The 23989-nt window shown below is 48.1% G+C and overlaps 1 protein-coding gene and 1 long non-coding RNA gene across 4 annotated transcripts in view; one reads left to right on the top strand and one right to left on the bottom strand.

Moving 5' to 3' along the window:
* LOC309530315 (uncharacterized protein) overlaps window positions 1-9503 on the top strand; it is a 367943-nt gene extending 358440 nt beyond the window's left edge. The window contains exons 2-4 of one of the 3 annotated variants that reach the window (XM_082219132.1): window positions 1757-1883; window positions 5611-7427; window positions 8387-9503. In XM_082219132.1, the coding sequence (XP_082075258.1) occupies window positions 1757-1883; window positions 5611-7427; window positions 8387-8575 (2133 nt within the window). In that variant the 3' untranslated portion in view covers window positions 8576-9503. Of the gene's footprint in view, window positions 1-934; window positions 1884-5610; window positions 7428-8386 lie in introns of those variants that run through there. The other 2 variants (XM_082219133.1, XM_082219131.1) reach the window with 2 other exon arrangements.
* Window positions 9504-16234: 6731 nt separating this feature from the next.
* LOC309530654 lies at window positions 16235-23986 on the bottom strand. The gene is made up of 2 exons (XR_014218816.1): window positions 23148-23986; window positions 16235-16576 (listed from the first exon to the last, which is right to left on the bottom strand). It is a non-coding gene; the product is annotated as an uncharacterized lncRNA (long non-coding RNA).
* Window positions 23987-23989: the final 3 nt, after the last annotated feature.

The raw sequence follows: 23989 nt of genomic DNA, 5'->3' as shown, positions 1-23989 counted from the left end.
CAAAACAAGTGCCTTATTGCAACAGCTTCATGAGAAGATGGATGCGATGACTACTAACATTGACAATTTTGCACGAAAAAGGATTGATTTGGGACAAAAAGTGAATACCTATACAGAAACTACTCAAGAACCGACCCAGGAATCTGCTTTGACATGGCAAGCTGTGGAGAAGACAAAGGAGGAGGTTGTTGTTGAGCCTCAAGTAATACAAGTGGAGAGAGCCTCGGCCTTGTATGAACATAAGCTGTTGTTTTTGAAGACCGAATCTGGAGAAAGCGAGATTTGGAGAGATGGAGTCCAGCTTGGATTGGAGAAGGAAAGTTGGAAAGATCCCCTTATGCAGGGATGTTCTGGCTCTTGGGATCTGGTTTTGGGCCAGGGGGAGATTGGAGTGGCGGGGGCCTTTAACTTTGGAGGGATTTTGAAACATGTTTTGAAATATTCTTTGGATTTTAGTTCTGTATATGGAGAATGGGCTGACCTGTCGAGAAGGGATAAAGACATTGTTAGGTTGGAGTCTCCCCGAGATCTACTCCTTAGTGACAAAGGAAGGAAATTAAGAACAAGATCAGCAGAAGACAAAGTAAAGTGCAGGTATAAATATGAAGAAGATCTGCAGAAGGGACATGGAAGAGAGTTAAGAGCCTCGGACAAAAGATCACCAGGTTGATGGACTAGATGGAATGGATAGAAAGGACTGACAGAACCTGAGTCCAGGGAGAAGAGACGGTGGATGAAGATTGGAAGAAAGTTTAAAAATCTATTTAGAGAAATATTGTAAAATTAATGAGTGTTAGAAAAATGTTGGAATGAAACTATATGGCTTTAGCAGAAATGTTATAAGGAGTTATGTACAAATAAGTTTTAAGTTTTAGGGTTTTTTATGGTAAGATAAGGTTAAAATAAATTAAGACAATTAAATGACAAAATAGTGAAAGATGGAAAGGATCTGCTGAAATAATTAATAACTAGAATACAAAAAAGGGAGGTGTGATGAAACAAGTTAATGAAAGATAAAGGTATGGAAATATTGGATCTGTTTTTAATTTTTTTGCTTTTGTTTTTGGTTTTGATGTATTGTGTGTTTTGTTCTTTTTTCTTTTTTCTATGTATTGACGTGTATTGTTTAATTTCTTTTCTCTCTTTTCCCCCCTCACTTTTTTCTGTAATTTTAAACTCTCAATAAATATCATTTTAAAAAAACAACAACAGAATGTCACCAGCAGGATTCATCTGTAGTTGTTGTTTTCATGGAATCCTAGAGTTGAAAGGGACCCCAAGGGTCATCAAGTCCAACCACCTGCGTTGCTAGATCACCCAAGACAGATGGCCATCCAAACTAGGCTTCTTTTATTTCTAGATTGATCACTGAATAGGCTTCTAAGCAGTGGACAAATGAGAACAAATAGCAGCCATGAACCCCTTGAATTTGGCTCTGGGGAACCTCCCCAGAACAACTCACGAGGAGAGGAGAAAGTGGATCCTTCCATCGGGGAAACTGGAATGCTTGCGTAGGCAGAATAACGTAAACATAAGCTGGAGTACCACCTATTTGCAAAAAGACGAATACCCACACTTAAAATGCAGAATAAAAGAATTCAATTAAAGCGTTAAAATAGGTACCCATAATTAAAATGTGCAGCAAAGCAATCCTATTGAAATAACACAGCAATTAACAGGAAGGAAACAACAGAGCATTGTGGAGCAGATCATATTTCTGCTGTCTCAGAGGAGGACATTTCCCTTTTTCTTTTAGGGTCCAGTGTGCTTTGAAGATGTCGCTGTTCGTTTCATGGACGAGGAGTGGGCGTTGCTGGATCCTGACCAGAGAGCTCTGCATAAGGACGTCATGGAGGAGAATTGGGGGATCGTGGCCTCTCTTGGTAAGCCTCCGTGTGGGATCGTCCTATCTGCCAGGAAATTCAAAACATACATCTATGTGACCAACCTCATATATTTTCACAGCGCCCCCTACAACACCTGGGAACCTAACACCCCCACAAGAAATAGTAGATTACAGTTTTTTCTGTGAACAATCTTCCTCCAGTTCTGCCTCCTTCAACCACAGTTGGGCTGATCTGAACTGCCCAGGCATCTTAAATGTCAGCTTCAGAGTTGTTAGGAAAGATAAGTAGCTTCTGTCAGGTTTTCTGTTTTTGTTTTTGCTGCTGTCAGTCTTGGGTTGACCAAAGAGACGACTGACACTGGAGATGGAGGGGATGCCATGACTGGGCCAAACAACATCTGCCCCAGAGAAGAGCCAGGCTGATTGAATCTCAGGTAGTACTAGTAGTAGTAGTAGTAGTAGTAGTAGTAGTAGTAGTAATTTATCCCCTGCCCATCTGACTGGGTTGCCCCAGCCACTCTGGGTAGCTTCCAACACATATATAAACATGAAACATTAATAATAACCATCTGATCCGATATAAAAAGTACATTAACTTTAAAATGAACAACTTATACTAGTGGCCAAAATTGTGGAAGCCTATTGGGAAAAGTGTATTTCTGAGGTTTGATGGCTCATAACACCACTTTTTTGGGGAATAATACCATAAATTTCTATATCAATGGAAATATTATTTAATGAAGAATGTAATGCAATAACATTTATGAAGGAGTATTTATTAGAACATCAGTCATAAAGAAGAAATGTGAAACACATAGAAAAAAGGAGATGTGCAGAAATTCTCACCATGTCAACTAATACTTGGTTTTGTAACCTTTAGCTTTAATTACAACCTTGCAACCTTCCCATGGAGTGAAGCAAGTTTTTTTTTTATTTCTGCAGCTGTAATAATGTGAAACCAAGATTGAATTATTTATATTAATTGCTGGGTTGCCATACAACCCCAGATCATAACACTAACTGGGTGTTTCACAGTAGGTGTAATACATGTACAGTGGTACCTCTGGTTAAGATGATGATGATGATGATGATAGTTAATTTATACCCAGGCCATCTTGCTGGGTATCCCCAGCCACTCTGGTTTGCTTCCAACAAAAATATTAAAATACAATAATCCATCAAATATCAAAAGCTTCCCTAAACAGGGCTGCCTTCAGATTTCTTCTAAAAGTGTGATAGTTGTTTATTTCCTTGACATTGTAGCTTTCTTCGACTTTACCAGTCTAAAGTGGTGGGGTCTGCGTTGCTCCCGGGAGGGAGAAAGGAAGTCAAATGACACCGAGGTTGATTCAGAGAAAGCGTTTATTCTGCTCTCTGGATAGCAGAAGGCACTTGCGTGGTCAGTTCACAGCAAGTCCAAAGAAATGAGAGATATATGCAGTATATATATCCTCCAGGCACCCTCTCCCCCCTTCCCCAGGAATCCAGCCACGTCAGCTTATACACGCACATTGACATTACAGATGTTCCTGCTCCTGTACTCTTAACCTTAAAAGGGTGTTCCTGTTCCTGTACTCCTTATCTTGGGGTAAGTAGGTCACCAACTCTAAGAGCACTCCTGGAGCCGTTCCCGGACTAGGTCTGTGCATCAGAGTGTGGTCAGGATGTAAGATAAGACCCCGATGTGCCATCCCTGCTCCACTCGGAACTGACAAGGCCATCCGTCATTACCAGCCTTCATAGACTGATAAGGGAGAGTGCTTTGTTTATACAGCTGGGTTCCTGTTATGCATTTGCTCAACAGCTCAAGTTAAAGCATTTTAGAAATGCTCCCTTGGAGAAGAAAAATGCAGATTTTGGGGCCCGTTTCAGACCATCCGCCCAGTCAGCTTTTAGGTTTTGGAAACCCATTGATTAAACATCTGATTGGAGGGAAATCAATGGGGTGGGTTCCACTACCGAGAAGGCCCTCTGCCTGGTTTCCTGTAACTTGACTTCTTGGAGTGAGGGAACTGCCAGAAGGCCCTCGTAGCTGGACCACAGTATTCAGGCTGAATGGTGGGGGTGGAGACGTTCCTTCAGGTATACTGGACCGAGGCTGTTTAAGGCTTTAAAGGTCAGCACCAACACTATGAATTGTGCTTGGAAATGTCCTGGGAGCCAATGTAGGTCTTCCAGGACCAGTGGTATATTGTCAGATTTAGCACTTCTCTCACACAAGACATGGAATGCTGGCAGTTTTACTAGTTGAGGTTTATTTAGAAATACAGTGGTACCTTGGGTTAAGAACTTAATCCGTTCCGGAGGTGCATTCTTAACCCAAATCCGTTTTTATCCTGAGACGCGCTTTCGCTCGAATCCCGGGGCAAAGTTCGCTACCAGGAGACCTACTTCCAGGTTAGCGGAGCTCGTTACCCAAAGCGTTCGTAAGGAGGACGGTACATAACCCGAGTTTCCACTGTAGGATATAAATCTTCTCCGATTCTTCTCCTCATGTTTTCCATGCCCTCACTACCAAGCAAGGAGATTTGGGTCTCATTGCTCCAAATAACACTGTCCCATTCTTCCGCTGTCCAGTTAACATGGGTTGTAGCCCAGTTTAATCTTTTCAACCTTTGCTTGAGAGATAACAATGGCTTTTCCCTTAGAATTCTAGCATTTAGACCAGTCCTTGCACTCAGCTTCACATTACATTGTGTCATGTCATCTTGTATACACCCAGATGATTTTCTTCTGTCACGTAGGCACAGTCTCTTCATTCTTCGATCATCACTTGCTGTTGTGCACCTTTTCTTGCCTTTACCAGCCTGATTCTGAAGTGACTAAGTCTCCTTATACCTCTTCAAAAATATAGGAATGCCAGCTTTGCTTATGTTTCCCAAAATCTTTCTTCTAATTTCTTCATAAGTGTAGCCTTGCTCACTTAATAGAAGAAGAGAAGAAGAAGAAGAAGAAGAAGAGGAGGAGGAGTAGTTTGGATTTGATATCCCACTTTATTACTACCCTAAGGAGTCTCAAAGCGGCTAACATTCTCCTTTCCCTTCCTCCCCCACAACAAACACTCTGTGAGGTGAGTGAGGCTGAAAGACTTCAGAGAAGTGTGACTAGCCCAAGGTCACCCAGCAGCTGCAGGCGGAGGAGCGGGGAAGTGAACCCGGTTCAACAGATTACGAGTCCACCGCTCTTAACCACTACACCACATTGGCTATTTTACATCGCTTTCTGCATGAACAGTCAACTCTTTGTGCCATTTCTTTAATTTTATTATACTATAGAAACTCACTAAATGAAAAAACACAAAAAACCAATCAATGATAGCAATCACATAACACGCTGAGAAAAGTTAACCTAAGCAAGTTGTACTTCTTTTTTCTAGTTATTTGGCTATAGGTTTTGATAGAATAGATAATTTTCTAGTTATTTGGCTATAGGTTTTGATAGAATAGATAATTGAACAAACGTAGTTGCATTACATTCTTGATTGAATTATCTTTCCATTGATATATGATTTTATGATATTACTCCAAAAGAAGTGGTGTTATAAGCCATCAAACCTCTGAAAAACACTTCCCCCCCAAAAGACTTCAACATTTTAGACCACTAATGTATATCAAACCAAGCAACATTCAACAACCCATCAGAGTCTAATAATGAATATATTGGTTAATGACAAACAACAAAGGTAATGAACATCCCCCCCCAATTCCCTTCAGTTCTTTTCCATTTGTTCCTGAGGCTCAAACCCATTTTTGTCTGCATTGCAGATTGTGATGAATTGGAAATCGAGAACAATGGTGACCACAACAAAATCCTCAAAGAGGAGAAGCCATGTAAAAATTTGGAGCGTGGGGAGAGCTGCAGTCAGAGCTCCCATTCCACTTCCTATCAACAAAATCTCATTGGAAAGAAACCCTATCAGTCCATGGAGTGTGGAAAGAGCTTCAGAAACAGCTTCTCTTTGAGTTCCCATCAAAGAATTGATACAGGGGAGAAACCCTATCAGTGTGTGGAATGTGGAAAGAGCTTCAGTAAGAGCTCCAATCTCACTAAGCATCAGAGAATTCATACAGGGGAGAAACCCTATCAGTGTTTGGAATGTGAAAAGAGCTTCACTGAAAGCTACAAACTGACTTCCCACCAGAGAATTCATACAGGAGAGAAACCCTATCAGTGTGTGGAATGTGGAAAGAGCTTCAGTAGTAGCTCCAATCTCACTTCCCATCAGAGAATTCATACAGGAGAGAAACCCTATCAGTGTGTGGAATGTGGAAAGAGCTTCAGTAGGAGAACCGATCTCACTTCCCATCAAAGAATTCATACAGGGCAAATACTCAATCAGTGTGCAGAATGTGGAAAGAGCTTCAGTAAGAGCTCCAATCTCACTTCCCATCAGAGAATTCATACAGGGGAGAAACCCTATCAGTGCATGGAATGTGCAAAAAGCTTCAGGAGGAGCTCTGATCTCACTTCCCATCAGAGAATTCATACAGGGGAGAAACCCTATCAGTGCCTGGAATGTGGCAAGAGCTTCAGTTGGAGCACCGATCTCACATCCCATCAAAGAATTCATACAGGGGAGAAACCCTATCAGTGTGTGGAATGTGGAAAGAGCTTCAGTAAGAGCTCCAATGTCACTAAGCATCAGAGAATTCATACAGGGGAGAAACCCTATCAGTGTTTGGAATGTGGAAAGAGCTTCAGGAAGAGCTCCATTCTCACTTTCCATCAAAGAATTCATAGGGAGAAACCCTATCAGTGTTTGGAATGTGGAAAGAGCTTCACTGAAAGCTACAAACTCACTTCCCATCAGAGAATTCATACAGGAGAGAAACCCTATCAGTGTGTGGAATGTGGAAAGAGCTTCAGTTGGGGCTCCAATCTCACTTCCCATCAGAGAATTCATAAGGGAGAGAAACCCTATCAGTGTGTGGAATGTGGAAAGAGCTTCAGTAGGAGAACCGATCTCACTTCCCATCAAAGAATTCATACAGGGCAAATACTCAATCAGTGTGCAGAATGTGGAAAGAGCTTCAGTAGTAGCTCCAATCTCACTTCCCATCAGAGAATTCATACAGGAGAGAAACCCTATCAGTGTGTGGAATGTGGAAAGAGCTTCAGTTGGGGCTCCAATCTCACTTCCCATCAGAGAATTCATAAGGGAGAGAAACCCTATCAGTGTGTGGAATGTGGAAGGAGCTTCAGTAGGAGAACCGATCTCACTTCCCATCAAAGAATTCATACAGGGCAAATACTCAATCAGTGTGCAGAATGTGGAAAGAGCTTCAGTAAGAGCTCCAATCTCACTTCCCATCAGAGAATTCATACAGGGGAGAAACCCTATCAGTGCATGGAATGTGCAAAAAGCTTCAGGAGGAGCTCCGATCTCACTTCCCATCAGAGAACTCATACAGGGGAGAAACCCTATCAGTGCCTGGAATGTGGCAAGAGCTTCAGTTGGAGCACCGATCTCACATCCCATCAGAGAATTCATACACGGGAGAAACCCTATCAGTGCCTGGAATGTGGAAAGAGCTTCAGGAGGAGCTCCGATCTCACTTCCCATCAAAGAATTCATTCAGAGGTCAGAAAAACTATTATACAGCTTTAGGAGTCTGTCAAATAGGCACCTTTTTAACCAGACCTTTGGCTGATGACATCTAATGCCTTTTGAAATTTGGTGGGGAGTGGGGTTACAGATGTGTATCTTGTGTTTTTATGTTGTAACCGTCCTGAGACCTGTAGGTGTAGGGAATAGGCGCCAACTCTTAAAGGCCGATGGGTCTTTGCCCCCCAATAAAATATTTGAGGGGGGCACCCCCCAGTTGATAGGCATTGCCATTCAAATAACATGCATGCATCACATCATGTGATTTATTATGCGAGGAGAGGCTTACTAAACCCCTTCTATCTTTTATTCAAGTTGGCACCCCTGGTATAGGGTAGTATAGAAATTAATTAAATGCATAAATAAAATAAGACCATCTTGGTCGCCTTCATTCGCACATGTTCCAGCTTGCCAATATCCTTCTTATTATCATTTTTAAAAATTATGTGCCCATCATCTGAGGATTTCAAGGTGGTCCACAACATAAACATACAGGTTGAAAGCATGGCTTTCTCAAAAACAAGGAAAGCCAGAGAAATCTCTCTTTTCTTTTTTTGGATGGAGTTAAAAACTTTGTTAATAAGGGGACTGCTGTTGGTATTTTTGACTACGTGCCATTCTGTGCAGTTTCACACAGAGTCAATTAAGAGTTGGCTGAAGGCCAAGGAGACTGAGCAGAGGGGAGCAATTCTGCCTGGAGATATGAAACCTTGGATACAGCTTTACCATTGGTTGAGAGTTCACGCAGGCATGATGACTTATGACCTTACTGACTGGAGTGTGTGTTGGTTGGTGTGGTGTTCTGAGAGAAAAGAGTCGTTTGGAGTTTGTTAAGAGAGAGCTAGTTAAGATCTGTATCTGTTCTTGTATATAGTAACTTGTAGAGTCTGCTGAAAATAATAAACACTTCTAAGTAACCATGTTACCGGTTGCAGCATTTTGTTCCTGCTTCGTCCATCCTGCCTGCAACTGATTGCTTTCTGGAACTCTCCGTCAGGGTAGCGGCCGGTCCTGATCCCCCGCTCCCTGTTCCGCCCGAAGGTGAGTACTTCTCCTGTGAGTACTCAGGTCTCTCCTTATCTCAGACCTTAGTCTCTGCAGCTCGGGAGATGTCAGTGGGTTAATAGGCCCAGGGGCCACCTCAGCCTCCCCTGACCAAACCGGTAGTGGAGCAGCTGTAAGTGATGGCCCAGCTGAAGGCAATGAGGTCATCCCCACATCTGGAGCCAGGGCAGGCTCAGGATCCTGACTGCCCGGCTGGTGTTTGTTGCAGGGGAACCTGTGCAGACTGGGACTTTTCAGGATCAGGCCCCAGACTTGGTTCAGATGATGCCTGAGGCAAAGGATCGGGTGCAGACTGAGTCTCCTCTGGTTCCAAGTCCGAGCCCAAGTCCCAGGCCATCACAATGGCAGTATAAAAAAACCAAGAATTAAACACAAATTTATAACAGGTAAAAAACATAGAGGTGGACTGGTGCTACCTGACCTAAATTCATATTACAATGTTTAAATTGGCTAAAATAGTGGATTGTATTAAAAGATGGTGATTTAGAAGGGTTTAATAGTTGTTATGTTTGGCATGCGTATTTAGCTTATGAAAAAGGGAAATTACACAGGGATTTACGAATCATGTCATAAGGAAACCATTATATAAAACATGGACAAAATAGAAGGATCTCCTAGAACTGAAAACACCATGGTGGGCATCACCTCTAGAAGCAATTACAATAAAAAAGAAAATATGGAATTAGAATGGGCCACATATTAAGATCTAATTAGGGGAACAGACAATAAATTGGTAATTAAAGATTATGAGGAAACACCTTATGAGTTGGATCCAATACCATCAATTGTGTTCAGGACAGATAAGAAAAATGGTTTCTCAAACGAACCTTCATTATTAGAAAAAGGGTTATTACCCAAAACCAAACCAAGGTAATATCAAAAATGTATGATACATTATTGGAGTGGGAGGTCAAAGATGAACAGGTCAAGGAGGTAATGATCAAGTGGGCTTTATATATTGGGAAAACCATTAACAGCATTAACAGACTCTGGTTGCGGCGCTCATTTCACTTTATTGGCCGAGGGAGCCGGCGTACAGCTTCTGGGTCATGTGGCCAGCATGACTAAGCCGCTTCTGGCAAACCAGAGCAGCGCACAGAAACAGAGTTTACCTTCCCGCTGGAGTGGTACCTATTTATCTACTTGCACTTTGACATGCTTTCGAACTGCCAAGTGGGCAGGAGCAGGGACAGAGTAACAGGAGCTCACCCCATTGCAGGGATTCGAACCGCCGACCTTCAGATTGGCAGGTCCTAGGCTCTGTGGTTTAACCCACAGTGCCACCTGCGTCCCAATACTTTCTTATGCATGCTTTTTATGCTAATATACAAAAGTATATCATTTCCCCTTGCAGAAATGCTGAATTGCTAATTCAAGGGACACTGAAGTCATTGCAGAGATGACAGGACAGCTTTCCAGATTAGTTAGCTGGGAGTGAGACAGTTGACAGAGTGGCATTGGGCTCGCTAAGACGCCAACTACTACAGGAGTTACTTTATTGAGCCTTTTTAGCACTGCAATATCAGTGGTTGTGTTTAGAATAGATTTATGAAAGATTTAGAAAACTTATTGATTAGAATATTTGTATGAGATTGTATGGGAAAAATACGGAATAACAGATACAATTTTGCTTAAAATGTATGTAGGAAGTGCAGTGTAAGCGATGGAAGTCAATCAATGAAATTTTATTATTGAGATATTTGTAGAATAAACTTGGAAGAAATTCTTCCAATTTTTCTTCTTTTGTCCTTTTTTCTTTTTCTTTTCTTCCTTTTTTCTTTTTTTGTTCATTTTATATATCTGTGCTTATCTGAAATATTTGCAGTATTTTGTTTATATTTTGTAATAATTATGTTAAATAAAATTTAATAATAATAATAATAATAGAGTTGCCAACTACTACAGGAATTGCTTTCTTGAGCCTTTTTAGCACTGTAATACTATTTTTAAAAAAAATATATAAAAAGGTTGCTCTTTAAGTCATGGCAGAGTGTGAGCAAATACTCCACATCTGCCAAGCTTTCAGGAACAGGACTAAGGGGTGAAATGAAGCCCCCCAGATCCCCAAAGGGTGAGGGAAAGGGTCTATCTCCCTTCATCCTTTTCATTATCAGTTCTTTCCACCTAAGAAATGGGAAGAAAGCAGCTGCTCATGCTAAGCGCAGCGTTTGTTGGGTTGGAGATTAATGAGCTGACAATGGTATGATTTGTCAGCAATGAATATGATTTGTTCATATACATATACATATATGTGTGTGTGTCTTTTATTTACAGCATAACACAACCCCCACATACACAAATCCACCCTCATTAAACATGAACATAACATACAATACAAACAACCAAATAAAAGACTTCCTTTATTCTGTATCTGGCCTCCTTATTTACTTCTTATAAACTGTTTCCTTTATGAATAATTATTAAGATTTTTCTAATTATAACTTCAGTTACAGATAGGTAGCCGTGTTGGTCTGCCATAGTCAAAATAAAAAAAATTCCTTCCAGTAGACCTTAAAGACCAACTAAGTTAGTTCTTGGTATGAGCTTTCGTGTGCATGCACACTTCAGTGTATCTGAAGAAGTGTATCACACTTCAGTGTATCTGAAGAAGTGTGCATGCACACGAAAGCTCATACCAAGAACTAACTTAGTTGGTCTTTAAGGTGCTACTGGAAGGAATTTTTTTATTTTGTCTAATTATAACTTAAATATCCACAAAGTCTCCTGCAGACATTAATCAAAACAAGTCCAGGTATGTATTTTAGAGCACTGTTTTGTGAAGCATTTCCCCCCTGCTTTTTGAAACTCTTGTCTAGTGTGATCTCTAATTGCCTCTATTAATCTAGCCAGTTCAATATACTCTTAACAGTTTGTTTTGCCACTCCCTTTTTGTTGGCACAGTTTCTCTTTTCCAGTTTTGGGCAATTAGGATCCTTGCCGCTCCTGTGGCATAGAGGAGTGTTTTCTGATCTTCTCTTGCTATACCTGCATCTGTTATCCCTAGCAGAAAAGCGTCTGTATTTTTCATAAAGTTATATTTAAACATTTTTTTAAGCTCGTCATACACTGTGTTCCAAAAGCTTTTGATTTTTTCACAGGTCCACCAAACATCTATAAGTGTCCCTCCTGTTTTACCACACCTCCAGCACAGATTTCTTTTTGTCTTATACAAGCACATCAAAGTGCAAGCAGATAAATAGGTACCGCTCCGGCGGGAAGGTAAAAGGCGTTTCCGTGCACTGCTCTGGTTCGCCAGAAGCGGCTTAGTCATGCTGGCCACATGACCCAGAAGCTGAACGCTGGCTCTCTTGGCCAATAAAGCGAGATGAGCGCCGCCACCCCAGAGTCGGTCACGACTGGACCTAATGGTCAGGGGTCCCTTTACCTTTACCTTAAGAAAGTATTACTCAGTATTACTTCGTGGAAAGCATGGCCTCCATGGGGCTATCCCTGAATAAGTTTGGTCAAACTCATAGTCGCGAGCATGCCTTAGACCTGGTGTTCACCTCTATGGATATTGCTGATCTGACACTAAGTAAAAGTGAAACGAAAGAAGTGCCATGGTCAGATCACTTCCTGGTGCAACTGGACTTCTCCGCGACCCTTCCCCTCTGCAGGGAGGTGGGATCAATTAGGATGGTCCACCCCCCTCCACTTAATGGCTCCAAATGGTTTCCAGAGAGTGATAGGGGATGTTTTATCCCACGTTGATGGCCTTTCAGCTCATTCCCTGATGGCCCGCTGGAATGTAGAGTTAACTAGGGGTATTGACTGTCTGGCTCCAAAGCGCCCTCTCCGATTGGATGGAGCCTGGACAACCCATGGTTTTCCCCAGTTCTGAGGGCGATGAAACAATTGGGACAAAGGTGAGCTAGGGACAAAGGTGAGAGCTGTTTCCTAGTTCTGCTGCATCTTTGATAGCATGGACCATGCAGTGGCGGAGCTTCATGCTCTGGCATGGGGAGGGGCGTGGAGAGCAGGCAGGGACCAGGCTGGGGCATGTCCTGGGGGCGGGGCGTGCCACAGGCAGGGGCATGGCACGCGTCCTGGGGGGGGCACGCTGCCCACAGGGGTGTGATGCACATCCTGGGGGTGTGATGTCCAGTGTGGGCGGGGGGGGAGCCGAAATGGCACCCCACTGGGATTGTACTGCTGGGGGTGGTGCACTCCCCTCCGTCAGTGGGACCACAACATCCTTCTGGACTGGCTAGAGGAGCTGGAAGCTGGGGGCATTGTTATATAGTGGTTCCTCTCTTTCCTCCTGGGCCATGTCAAGAAAGTGGTGGGGGGGATGAGTGTTCAGACCCCTGGTTTCTCACTTATGGGGTGCCTCAGGGTTCTGTCCTCTCCCCCATGCTTTTTAACATCTGGGAAGCTGCTGGGAGAGATCATAAGGGGGTTTGGGCTCGGTTTCCATTAATATGCGGATGATACCCAGCTCTACCTGTCTTTTAAATCGGAACCAGTAAAGGCGGTGAAGGTCCTGTGTGAGTGCCTGGAGGCGGTTGGAGGATGGATGGCATCTAATGGATTGAGGTTGAATCCTGACAAGACAGAAGTTCTGTTCTTGGGGGACAGGGGATGGGCAGATGTGGGGGACTCCCTGGTCCTGAATGGGGCAACTGTACTGCTGAAGGACTAGGTGCACAGCCTGGGAGTCATTTTGGACTCACAGCTGTCCATGGAGGCGCAGGTCAATTCTGTGTCCAGGGCAGCTGTCTACCAGCTCCATCTGGCACACAGGCTGAGACCCTACCTGCCCCCAGACGGTCTCACCAGAGTGGTGCATGTTCTAGTTATCTCCTGCTTGGACTACTGCAACACGCTCTACATGGGTTAGAAAAGCAACCAGGAGACTGTAGGCCCTCTCTGCCCCCGTGTCCACACAGGTCAGTTTCATCAGAGCCATGAACTCACAGTACGTGTGCAAGATGACATTGCCTCTGCAATACGGGAGCCATTTCAGGAGGAAAGGGTGCGGGCTCAGGAGGATGGCCCCCCGTAGCACAGTCCCATCTTGGCAACCACATCATTGGTCAGGCTCCTCTTTCTTGAAGGGCCCCACAGACCTCATGGGACAGCCAAGAAGATTCCTTTGTTGCTTTTTTCATAAATCAGCAACAGAGGTTGCATTTCCTTATTTACAGGAGGGCTGTTGCTAAAGCACATAACATGCCATTCACGCTTAGTTATGTATTAGGCACAAATTAGTGTGTGTGTGTGTATTTGCAAACTACCCGTCTCTGAGCAGTGAGACACCCCAAATCTCCGCCTCCTTTCCTTACGTTTGACCCCCTTACAAAAACTAGGTGACAGAAGCGGCATGCCCAGAGCACGAAAGTCTGGCAGAGAGAGAAAGGAGGCCCCAAGTGCTCTGGGTTCAAGAGCTACAGCCATGGCTCCTTCATTCATGCAGTCAAGCAGTGTATAAATTTCATGAAACAAATGAAATAAACAGGGAGAGGGAAGAGCTTTGGGTCATTATTAACATGGATGGGAACTTATTCTCATAATGTTTAATTGGTTGGTGAAATTGGAAGCCACAAGATGCAGCAAGGACAACAGGCTTGCCAGTTTGGAATGGGGGTCACGTCTCTTCACAGGAGGAGGAGGAGAGTATCTCTGGTTATAATCAGACGAAGCTGTCTAGAGCTTCCAGCTAGAGAGGCAGTCTAGCATGGAAGGTACCTGCGAGAGGACAGGCCACAGGAGTGGGCTGTTGCTGGTGGGCTTCCTGGAGACATCTGCTTGGCCTTGGCTCTGGGTGGAAGCCCCTTATCCGGCTATGCCATATCCCTTGCTATATCCAACACTCCAGCCCAAAGGAAAGAGAAGCATTGCCAGACGTTCAAGGGCTGCTCTGCATCATCTTCTTAGGAGAGCCCTGCCCTTCCTGGAGAGGGAGGAGACCCCTAGGAGGGACCTCCAAGTCCCAAGGGGTCCCAGAAGAGGAGCAGAACCTGAGGGAGGGGGTGGAGTCTTCCTTGGAGTCAGAGAGACCCCCAGGAAGGGGGAGAAGGGGGAGCTGGCGTTGGGCAGCTGGAGAGAAGCAAGATGGAGCCAGGCAGAGGTGTAGCAGTTGGAGGGCGGGACTAGGAGGACCTGGGAGAGCAGGGTTCGAATCCCCACACAGTCATGAAGCTCCCTGGTGGACCTTGGGCCAGCCTATCCTACTTGGCAGGGCTGCTGAGAAGATAAAAATAGGTGGCAGGGAGAACCATGAAGGCCACCTTGAGCTCCTGGGAAGAAAGTGGGCTACGAATGTCATAATAAATGATAAGAGGGAAGAGAAAGGGGGAAGGCATGGAAAGAGTGTGGAGGAGCTGAGCTCTCTGGAGAAGACTGACCGGATCTTCAGCATCTATCATTGATAGGTGTTCTGTGGTCTTATGCAGCCATAACTTGTGAAATATAACATCCGGCACACCAGCTGTGCCTCAGTTCTGCTCCAGACGTGTTGCAATCCGCAGTGTGTGCTCTGTGTGGAGGAATCTCAGGCATGCAGAAAACACTCAGTATGCAGCTTCTTCCTAATCTATGAAGCTTTATTTACAGCGGCATAATAAATCAGCAGGGGACGCGGGTGGCGCTGTGGGCTAAAGCCTCAGCGCCTAGGGCTTGCCGATCGAAAGGTCGGCGGTTCGAATCCCCGCGGCGGGGTGCACTCCCGCTGCTCGGTCCCAGCGCCTGCCAACCTAGCAGTTCGAAAGCACCCTCGGGGGCAAGTAGATAAATAGGTACCGCTTACCAGCGGGAAGGTAAACGGCGTTCCGTGTGCGGCTCTGGCTCGCCAGATGCAGCTTTGTCACGCTGGCCACGTGACCCGGAAGTGTCTCCGGACAGCGCTGGCCCCCGGCCTCTAGATGTGAGATGGGCGCACAAACCCCAGAGTCTGTCAAGACTGGCCCGTTTGGGCAGGGGTACCTTTACCTTTACCTTTACCTAATAAATCAGCAGTCCGGGAGAGTGAGCAGACATTGCTGTCTCTCCTTTGGCAGCAAAAACGAAAGTAACTCATCTCACATAACAAAGCATAGAACCCCATATGTGACACACCACCAGGGACAGGACATCACTCCGTGAGCTATTAACCCTGTAAGCTCTGGTTCTCCTAACATGTTCATCACGAAGCCCATTCAAAATGATGAATCTGGCTTTGCTGTTCTTTTCTTTCTAAGCTCTTATCTTGGCTAAATCACCCTCACTTGTGCCTGTAGGCTGAGTGCTTCTTACTGAATGCGAACAAACAAACTTAATTAATTAATTACCTTTCTACCTGATTTGGAGTTTAGAATATGTATTTGGGAGCATTCTAGTGCAGTCTCCTTATAAACATGAATATATATATATAAATGTGAAGAGGTGACAATATATGTTTCTGATATCAGTCAATACAACATGCACAAACATGAATAATAAATCCTCTCCTGCCTTCCTGAACATTCCCACACTGACTGTGCTGGAGAACATAACCATCCTCTTCGCCATCAAGACAGAGCCCAGTCTCCACCAGCTCATGGACCTCTTCCTCTCCATGCTGGCCACAAAGGACCTGGTCATCAGCACCTCAACCTTGCCCAAGATACTGGTCATCCCCGTTTGGTGTTGTCTGCAGATGTGATGAGCAGCCCCAGTTCCTTCATCCAAGTCATTTATAAAGACGTTGAACAACAACGGGCCCAGGACAGAACCCTGCAGCACCCATCTTGTCACTTCTCCCAGGATGATGAGGAACCATGAAGGAGTCCTCTTTGGGTTCGGTCAGTCAAATCCACCTAACAGTTACCTCATTCAGCCCACATTTTACCAGCTTCCTTGCAAAAATATCACGGGGGACTTCGTCAAAATCCTTACTGAAATCAAGATGCACTATTTCCACAGCAGTGCCCTGATCAATGAAGTTTGTAACTCCATCAAAAAAAAAAGGGGAGGAGAGATTTCTCTGGCTTGACTTGTTTTTGAGAAAGCCATGCTTTCATCCTGTATGTTTATATTGTGACATCCTCAGATGAAGGGCACATAAATTTTAAAAATGATAATAAATAAGGATATTGTCAGGGCTGCCACCCAGTCCCAGCTCACATAGGACCAAGTCCGCCAGCGTTCACTTTATAAGAGTCTTTATTAAGTTACAGGTTTCATTTCCGAACTGCAGCGTGCAGCTCTACACCTTCTGCCCTAGGTCGGCGAAGACCCGTCTGAGTCCCCGCCTCTTGCACACCAGCTTAATACCCTAGCCTTGCTCCACCTCCTTCGCCTCTCCCTACGTCTCTGGGTCCTTCTGCCCCCCTGGGCCTCCTCCCTTCTACTCTCCTCTGACGCTGACCCCCCTGATCCTTCTGCCTCCTTGCGGCGGGCTTTAGGACCTGGCTCACTCTCCGGGCTGCTTACTGCTCCAGCTTCCGCTGCATTTGAACTTGGCGCGCGCGCCCAACTCTCTACTTTCCTCTTAACCGTTGCCTCGCTCTCTGAGGAGGGCGTGACCACCCCTGACTCGTGCCCTCCCTCCTGCTGACAGCCTCCGGAACCCGATGCCTGGCTACCTTCCTCCCTGCTGCTCTCAGTCTTGAGCGTGGGTCCCGACTTCCAGCTGCTACTCTCTGAATCTCCTCTGTTCCCTTCCTCCTGGGGTGTCCCCCCGGATCCCCCCCTTGCTCTGCTCACTGGGGCTCCCTTTTGGGAGTCCTCTGACTCACTGCTTAGGCTTGGAGATCTCGGGTCGTCATCATCACTCATTTTCCCTTCGGATTCCTCCCCCTCGCTCTCTGCTTCCTCCCTTCTCTGCGTCTCTGCTCCTGAACCCCTGACATCCATCCCCCCCTCGAAGCCCCCCCTTCCCCCCTCCCCGCTTTCAGGTGTGGGTGCTGGGTGCTCCATCATCACGGGAGGGAATGCCGGATACAGTTCGCTCCCTGTGGTTGGCCGCCAACTGAAGACCTCCGAGTCTTCCTCCTCGCGGTCGCCGACGTTGACCTGTTCCGCTTCCATCTCTGTACCGCCGTGCTCGAACCCAAGGTCCTCCCCGAACACGTCCATGTCAGTCTCTGCGTCGGTCGCTCGACCTGGCATCTCCAGCCACTTCCGGCGCCATTGCTCCTCCGGTCGATCGTCCCACCAATACGAGGTGTCTGACGCCGAACCCGCCGGCGATCCTTCTGGGGAACGGGTGCTCAGTGCGGGTTCCCCGTCCGAGTCGAATCCATGGAACGTGCTGGAAGAAAGTGTGGGCGTGAACAGCCAGTCGTCGAAAAAGCTCGCTGGCATGGGTCTGTGTGGGAAAAGGGCATGAAACTCGTCCTTGAGCAGGGGTTCCTCCAAAGCGTAGTCTGGCACCCAGCTATTGGCGCTGGCCCGGGTGCCCTCTCTGGCTAGGAGGTATTCGACTCCCTCTTCCCCCCATCTGGAGTCCAAAATCTCCGTGACCTCGTTGATGGGGTCTTGCTGCGTCACCCCTCGCGTCTCCGTCCGCTCCCGGAACGGACTCGGTGCCGTCCCTGGCTCCTGGAATCTGTGAGGTGCCTTGTAGGGAGTGAGCACCGACCTGTGGAACACCGGATGCATTCTGGAACCCTCCGGCAGCGCCAGTCGGAAGGCTACCGGGTTGATCTGTGCTTCGACTTGGTACGGACCAATTTGCTTGTGCCCCAACTTCTTCTTGGCTAGTGACCTGGTCGGCACTGCGTGGGCTGCCAACCAGACCCAGTCTCCCACTTGGATCTCTTCGCCAACCCGCCTGTGCTTGTCAGCTTGCACCTTGTAGGCGTGCTTAGCTAGCTCCAGCTGCCGTCTGAGTTGATCGTGTACCGCCTGCAACTCTGACGCGAACGCGTCCGCCGTCTGTGGTTCTCCGTCCCCCACTCTCTCCCGTCCCGGGAAGGTTCTGGGATTCCTCCCATTGTTGGCGAAGAACGGCGTCACCCCTGTGGACACGTGCTTCGTGTTGTTGTAAGCGAACTCGGCGAGCGGCAGGTAATCCACCCAGGTCGCAGGTTGTTGATTGGCATAGCATCTCAGGTACTGCTGCATGATGGCATTGACCCTCTCTGCTTGCCCGTTGGTCTGCGGGTGTCTTGCTGATGTCAGATCGACCTTGACATTTAGAAAACTCATCAGCTTCTGCCAGAAATTCGAGACGAACTGGCGCCCGCGGTCGGACAGGATAGACCGCGGCAGACCATGCACTTTGAACACGTGATCTATGAACAGTTTGGCGGTTTGTTCCGCCGTGGCCACCTTCGCACACGGAATGAAATGTGCCATCTTGGTGAACAAGTCCACCACCACTAGTACAGCTGTCTTGCCTCTCGAGCTGGGTAGATCCGTAACAAAGTCCAAGGCCACTCTCTCCCACGGTTCAAACGGCGTTTGCAGCGGTTCCAGCAGTCCCGCCGGTGGTTTGTGCACCGGTTTGGCCCTCTGGCAGGTGTCGCACCTCGCAACGTAGTCCGCGACTTCCCCTCTCAGTCTGGGCCACCAAAAGTCCCTTGCGACTAATTCCACCGTTTTTTCCGTGCCAAAGTGCCCGGCCGTGGGTGCGTCGTGCAGCTGCTGCAGTACCCTGGCGCGAAGTTCGTCTCCCGGCACGTAGATGGCCCCTTTACGTAAGAGCAAGCCGTCTCGTATCTGGAACTCGTTGCCCTTCGCCGTGCCCTTGTGCACCTCTGCCATCTTCGCCTGCGCGAAGGAGTCGTCCTGCAACGCCCGCCGCACCGCATCCAGGTCTACTGTGGCTGAAGCGCACGCCCACGCTGTTGGCGCGAAGATGTGCATGGCTGCCGCTGGCGTCGCCTCTTCGAGGTATTGCGGTTTGCGGGACAGTGCATCCGCCATGACGTTGGTGTCGCCTGGGACGTACTCTATTCGGAAATTGAAGTCAGCAAAGAACTCCGCCCAACGTATCTGCCTCTGGTTCAGGAACTGAGCCGTGCGCCAGTGCTCCAGATTCTTGTGATCCGTGCAGACCTGCACCGTGTGCTTGGCGCCGATCAGGAAGTGCCTCCACGCCTTGAAAGCTGCATGAATGGCCAGCAACTCCCTGTCCCAGATGGTGTAGTTCTGCTCCGACTTGCTGAGCTTTCTGGAGTAGAACGCTCCCGGCCTCCAGACCCCCTGTGGGTCCCTTTGCAGCAGGACCGCTCCCACTGCTCTATCGGACGCGTCTGTCTCTACCCGCATCGGTCTGCTGGGGTCGATATGCAGCAGTTGCTCTTCCGACGCGAAGAGACGCTTGAGTGCCTGAAAGGACTGCTCCGCCTGCTCCGTCCAGATGAATTTCTTTTTCTTGGAGCTTAGCGTGTCCGTAATGGCCGCCGTCTGCATCGCGAACCCCTTGATAAACTTGCGATAGAAGTTGGCGAAGCCGACAAACCGCTGGACCTCCTTCCGGTTGCGCGGGCTCTTCCAATCCAACACCGCGCGAACCTTGGCGCTGTCCATGGCTAGCCCCTTGTCCGACAACTTGTAACCCAAGAAATCCACCTCCGTCGTGTCGAACTGGCACTTCTCCAGTTTGGCGTACAGTCTATGCTGCTGCAGCCTCTTCAGCACCTCCCGAACATCTTGGTCATGGGCTTGCTGCGATTCGGAGAATATCAGGATGTCATCCAGAAAGCAGACGCACTTCTTGTAAAGGAGTCCCGCCAACACATGATGCATGAAAGCTTGGAAACAGTGAGAACCGTTTTGCAATCCAAACGGCATCACTCTGTATTCGTAGGTGCCCAGAGGCGTGAACATGGCTGTCTTCCACTCATCGCCCTCCCTCATGCGGATGAGATTGTACGCACCTCGCAGGTCCAACTTGGTGAACACGCGTCCCTTGCGCACCGTCGCTAGTAGGTCGTCAATCCTGGGCATGGGGAAATCCGAAGGCTTGGTCATCTTGTTTAAGAGGCGAAAATCCACCACCAGTCTTTTTTGGGGCGTGTCTTTCTTCTTCACGAAGAAAACAGGACTGCCCCCTACTGCCCTGGACTCCCGGATGAAACCGCGCTGCAAATTGTGATCTATGAACTGTTTGAGTTCCTGTAATTCGTCCTCAGACATGGAATACAGCTTCCCTTTCGGCAGCGTCGCCCCTGGTAGGAGGTCAATCTTGCAGTCATATTGCCTGTGCGGTGGTAGCTTGTCAGCCTCTTTCTCGCAGAAGACCTCCAGAAAGTCTGCGTATTTGTGGGGGACTGCTTGCAACGTTCCCAACTGCAGTTGTGATTCCTCCTCCTCTCCCTCCTGTCTGGGCAGGATGCAGTGTTCTGCGCAATAAGAGGAGCCGAAGATCAGCTGTCTCTGGTACCAAGCCAGTGTCGGACTGTGCCTGTCCAGCCAACTCATGCCCAACACAATGGGCGTGTCCGACAGTTGGGTGACATTAAAACTGATGACTTCCCTGTGGTTGCCAAGGCGCATCACCATCGGTGGCGTCTGCTTCACCACCTGCCCCCCTAGCAACTCTCTGCCATCCACTGTGACGACTTGCAGGGGCAGAGTGGCAGGCAGTAGCTGTATAGCGTGCTGCTCCACAAAATCCTGCGCTATAAAGTCTGCGTTGCTTCCAGAATCCACGGAAAGCGGCACTTCGATAGTGACGCCATCGGGTAGCTGGAGAGATGCTGTGAGCTGCACTACTGGTTTGGGTGGGAGGGGGTCCGTGGGTTGCAAGATCGCTGGGGACTGCTTCACTGATGCGTCTGGCTGGGCCCCAGTGCCTCTGTCTCCAGCCAGACATCGTCGTTTCCCTGCTGTGGTTCTCCTTGCTGCGTTGCTGCAGTCACCATTGCTGAGGCTGCAGTGTGCTTGTGGAGCCTCCGGGGACACTCTTTCGCCAAATGGCCTGGATCCTCGCAGATGTAACACTTCCTGTTCCCTCTAGGAGGCTTCGCTTTCACTGCTGTCGGTGCTTGGGCTCTGGCTGCTGACTGAGCCCTTGCACCTCCAACCTCCATCGGTTCCCCTCCCCCTCCTGGCGGAGGTGTGGATTGCGCACGCGCTGCTTCTCTTGGAACGAAAGAGAAACTTCTCGCTGCTTCGCGCCCTCCACGTCCTTCATCTCTGCACCATGGACGTTCTTCCAGCCTCACCCCCACAGTCAGCGCCCTTTGGACCACCTCCTGCGTGCTTCGGGGCCTCTCCCCCCTTGCAATTTCATCCTTGACCGCAGAGCTTAGACCCTCCCAGAACAGGTCTCTGACAGGGGGCGAATCCCGGTCCCACTCTAAGGCACTGACCAGCGCAAAAAAGCGGGCGTGGTACTGCCGGACGCTTGCCCTCCCTTGTTTTAGTCCATGAATCTCCCGTCGGGCAAGATCCACATCAATAGTAGACAAAAAACACGCATCCATCGCTTTGATAAAGGCATCTGCATTCTGAAGCACCGGATCTTTATCCCTCCACAAATTGCGTAGCCACGCTTTAGCATCCCCATGCAAATGGGATAGTATGAACCCCACTTTCTCTTCCTCATCTCTAAAGTCTTTTGCCAGCAGTTGCAGTGCGCACATTACGTCTGCTCGAAAATTGGGGTACTGTTGTAAATTCCCATCGAAGTGAGCCACAAGCCCTCCTGCTCTCCGTGCCAACCCAACCCCCTCCGGTCTGGGTCCTGGCTGCCCGTGTTTAACCCATGCTTCAAACCTGGCGTGGAGATCTCTGTAGGCGGCTGCCGCATCCTCCTCCCTCTTCTTGGATGCCAGTACCTCCGCGTTCAATTGGGTAACTGCCTGTTGCAGCGCTGCAACTTTCTCTGCTTCCGTCATCTCTGCTAACCGTCGTGAGCTTGCTCCCAAACACCGATCCCCTCCTCCAGCTGCCTCTCTCTCCGCTGCGAGATATCAGGTGTCCGAAGCTTTTGTGAGACGGGTCTTACTGTCAGGGCTGCCACCCAGTCCCAGCTCACATAGGACCAAGTCCGCCAGCGTTCACTTTATAAGAGTCTTTATTAAGTTACAGGTTTCATTTCCGAACTGCAGCGTGCAGCTCTACACCTTCTGCCCTAGGTCGGCGAAGACCCGTCTGAGTCCCCGCCTCTTGCACACCAGCTTAATACCCTAGCCTTGCTCCACCTCCTTCGCCTCTCCCTACGTCTCTGGGTCCTTCTGCCCCCCTGGGCCTCCTCCCTTCTACTCTCCTCTGACGCTGACCCCCCTGATCCTTCTGCCTCCTTGCGGCGGGCTTTAGGACCTGGCTCACTCTCCGGGCTGCTTACTGCTCCAGCTTCCGCTGCATTTGAACTTGGCGCGCGCGCCCAACTCTCTACTTTCCTCTTAACCGTTGCCTCGCTCTCTGAGGAGGGCGTGACCACCCCTGACTCGTGCCCTCCCTCCTGCTGACAGCCTCCGGAACCCGATGCCTGGCTACCTTCCTCCCTGCTGCTCTCAGTCTTGAGCGTGGGTCCCGACTTCCAGCTGCTACTCTCTGAATCTCCTCTGTTCCCTTCCTCCTGGGGTGTCCCCCCGGATCCCCCCCTTGCTCTGCTCACTGGGGCTCCCTTTTGGGAGTCCTCTGACTCACTGCTTAGGCTTGGAGATCTCGGGTCGTCATCATCACTCATTTTCCCTTCGGATTCCTCCCCCTCGCTCTCTGCTTCCTCCCTTCTCTGCGTCTCTGCTCCTGAACCCCTGACAGATATGAACAAACTGTAACATGTGCAAAGGAAGGCAATTCATGTATTTATTTAATTTGTATACCACCCAACCCAGTGGTGCCAACTTGAATAAAATATTGGTGGGCGCCAGGTAAGGCCCGTCTTGACAATCACATGATGCATGCACACAATTGGAAGGGCAATGCCTATCAACTGGGGGGGTGGCCCCTCAAATATCTTATTGGGGGGGGCAAAGACCCCTCAGCCTCTAAGTGTTGGCTCCTATTCTCTACACCCACAGGTCCCAGGACGGTTACAACATAAAAACACAATATAAAAATACAAAATCCACATCTGTAACCCCCCTCCCCACCACATTTTCAAAGGGAATTAGATGTTAATCAGCCAAGGACTTCCGGGTTAGCACCATCGGTAATGGCGGAATTCCTCTGACTAGGAGGAATTTGCTCTGTGGGAACCGGGTCTGGCCGTCACGGCGAAGGTGGAGACCCCTCAAAAATCACAGGCGGGTGAAGCCTGTGAACGTGGGATTCGGCGGGCACCTTTCGCACCCGCCCTACTCGCGGGGAAACCTGATTTTGGGGCTCCGGAGTGAAGTGGGGTGAGTGGTGCGGTGCTGTGAATTGACTGCTTTTTCCACGGAGCGAAGCCGCACAGCCGTTGCTGGAGAGCGCTGACTTTTTCCTGTGGACAATTTGATTTTAAAAGCAACTACCTGTGAGTAGAATAAATTGGAAGTTTTTAAAGGGAAAAAAGACCTAATTTGGCACTGAAGCGGGGAGGCTCAAACAGGAAGTCCACCTTCCGCTTTTGTAAATAGATCAAAGCAAAGAGCTTGCAAGCTAAAGTCTTGGAAAGTCGATCAGAAAGGACT

This window comes from Podarcis vaucheri, assembly GCF_965113315.1.
Source record: "Podarcis vaucheri genome assembly, chromosome: 4".
NCBI lineage: Eukaryota > Metazoa > Chordata > Lepidosauria > Squamata > Lacertidae > Podarcis > Podarcis vaucheri.
The sequence above is the reverse complement of the archived record's forward strand: the minus strand, read 5'-3'. Positions and strand labels throughout refer to the sequence as shown.